This window comes from Batrachochytrium dendrobatidis (genome assembly GCF_000203795.2).
Source record: "Batrachochytrium dendrobatidis JAM81 unplaced genomic scaffold BATDEscaffold_10, whole genome shotgun sequence".
NCBI lineage: Eukaryota > Fungi > Chytridiomycota > Chytridiomycetes > Rhizophydiales > Batrachochytrium > Batrachochytrium dendrobatidis.
Window position 1 is genome coordinate 961,096 of NW_006281108.1, and position 2,121 is coordinate 963,216.

The 2,121-nt window shown below is 38.1% G+C and overlaps 1 protein-coding gene across 1 annotated transcript; it reads left to right on the forward strand.

The window, feature by feature from the left end:
* Positions 1 to 753: 753 nt before the first annotated feature.
* On the forward strand, positions 754 to 1,746 carry BATDEDRAFT_90724 (uncharacterized protein; the record flags this gene model as incomplete). Its single annotated transcript, XM_006680835.1, has 1 exon — positions 754 to 1,746. The coding sequence occupies one exon, from the start codon at positions 754 to 756 to the stop codon at positions 1,744 to 1,746; it is 993 nt and encodes a 330-aa protein (XP_006680898.1).
* Between the last annotated feature and the right edge of the window lie 375 nt (positions 1,747 to 2,121).

The following is a 2,121-nucleotide window of genomic DNA, read 5'->3' on the forward strand; positions in this document are numbered from 1 at the left end:
TATTTGGTGTTCAGATACACGATGATAATGGTAGTACAACTCATGGCAGTTGTACAGACCAAACGTGATTAAAACCAATAATAATGTCAGACAAGATTGGATAATGAATTAGCGTGTAAATCATCAACATTGACCAAGATTGATTGAAATGGTGATATTGAGTTGGATGGTGATGAACACAACAAATGAGTGTACAGAGTTGTATTGATAGCATTGACAGTCAAACACAATACATGAATGTGGGTTCAGACTTGTTGATCGTACAATGCATGGTTACTAAGAGTGCACAAAGTGTAGATTCAACACTATAGTCTGATTGTGTGTCATATGGTGGTTGTTGTATATGGAACACGCAATGCAGTCAATGTGTAATAACCATTGTATATTGCAATGCAGAATACAAACATTGTTGGATGAATACGGTTGTAAATCAAAGCGTTTGCGGTTAAACAACACTCATGAAGGGTGTGCTTTTCAATATACCTGATCAAAGGGTCGTAAAAGCATAATTTAATCGACACGATCATCAAATTGATCAAATTGATATTATGGATAGGGAGCAGCATACTGTCTAGTTTGATAGTAACCCACTACAAGCAATCAAGTAACCCTGTGTTGTTGGTTAACCTAAAAGGGTTAGGGTTGGTTTGCTATACAAAACATATAAATACAATCGATTACCTTTAGCTTTATAATCGACACCAGTTTCAACACTACTTTTGTATTAATTGTTTAAACCCATTGACCAGTCTGATGAAATTGGTTGATATTTTATTCGTATTGACTGCAGCAGCAACCACTAATGCAATACTGATACCGACTGGTAACGATGGTTCACTCCAAGCATCAAGCACTTCCAGTCAAGTGTCCGTTTCAACCAGTGAACCTAATCCAGACACTTCAGATGAATATCAGCAAGAACCAATGGATCTAAGTCTTCCCAAACGAATCCGGCAATGGTCAATGGATCAACCCAATCCAAATACTTCCAGTCAAGGTCAACGACCAACTGTGATTGTAGCTGGTCCAAATATTTTCAAACAAGTCAGGAAACGCATGATTGATCAGCCCATCCCAAGCACTTCCAGTCAAGTTCCTGACCCAATTGGTCAAGTCGGTCCAAACACTTTTGATAAAGACCAACAACAACCAGCTGATAAAACCAGTTCAAGCATTCCCGACCAAACCCAGCAACACCCAATAGATGCAACTGATTTGAATATTCCCAACAAAGATCAGCAACAGCCGATTGATCAGCCCAGTCCAAGCACTTCCAAACAAAGTCGGAAACGGCCGATTGGTGATTCCAGTCCAAGTGGTGCTCCAAAACGAGATCGAAAACAACCGATTGATCAACCCAGTCCAAGTACTTCCAGCCAAATCCATCAACAACCAATGGGACAAGGCGAGTCCGCCAATACTGTTACAAATCAAGTGATTGTATTAAACGAACGGGATCAGAGAACCTTTAATCGTATAAAACAAGGGTTTGTAGCGTCTAAAGAAACACGAAAGGAAAAATGGCAAGCATATCATGAATGTGTAGCTCTTGGATCGGAGAAATGGTCAGCGTTAGCAAGAGGGGAAGAGATATTTGATTCAAAATACGATCCAAAGCTTGAAACCCAATTGGAAGAAGAGTATATAATGGCAAGGAGAAAAGTATACAGTGCCAGACAAAAATTGAAGGATTTTATGAAAAGACGTGGTTTAGAATTTCAAGAACCAGATTCAGATTCAGATTGATGGTTTGTCGATGAATTTGATTTGAATAAATTTAAACTTTCTGATATGTGTTGATATTTGCTGAACATTGTGAATGAGTCGACAACCATATCATTGATTGCATACTGCATGTTTGTGTGTACTGCGTTGGGTATTATATCAATTGTAGATTGCAAGCATATGATGGCATATTGATGGTTGTCATTATTGTCAAGTGTGTTGCAGTTGATTGAAGATGTGAATGAATGAATCAATATTTGATTGTGTTGTTTATTAACAAGGAAGTGAGTGTGTTTATAAAATAGGAGACAAGAAAGTCATGTGAATCCCAGTTCAAACGTCATTGTTGATGGTTTTTGATTGTTAAACTATTCAGAAATGTCTCACACTCTCACA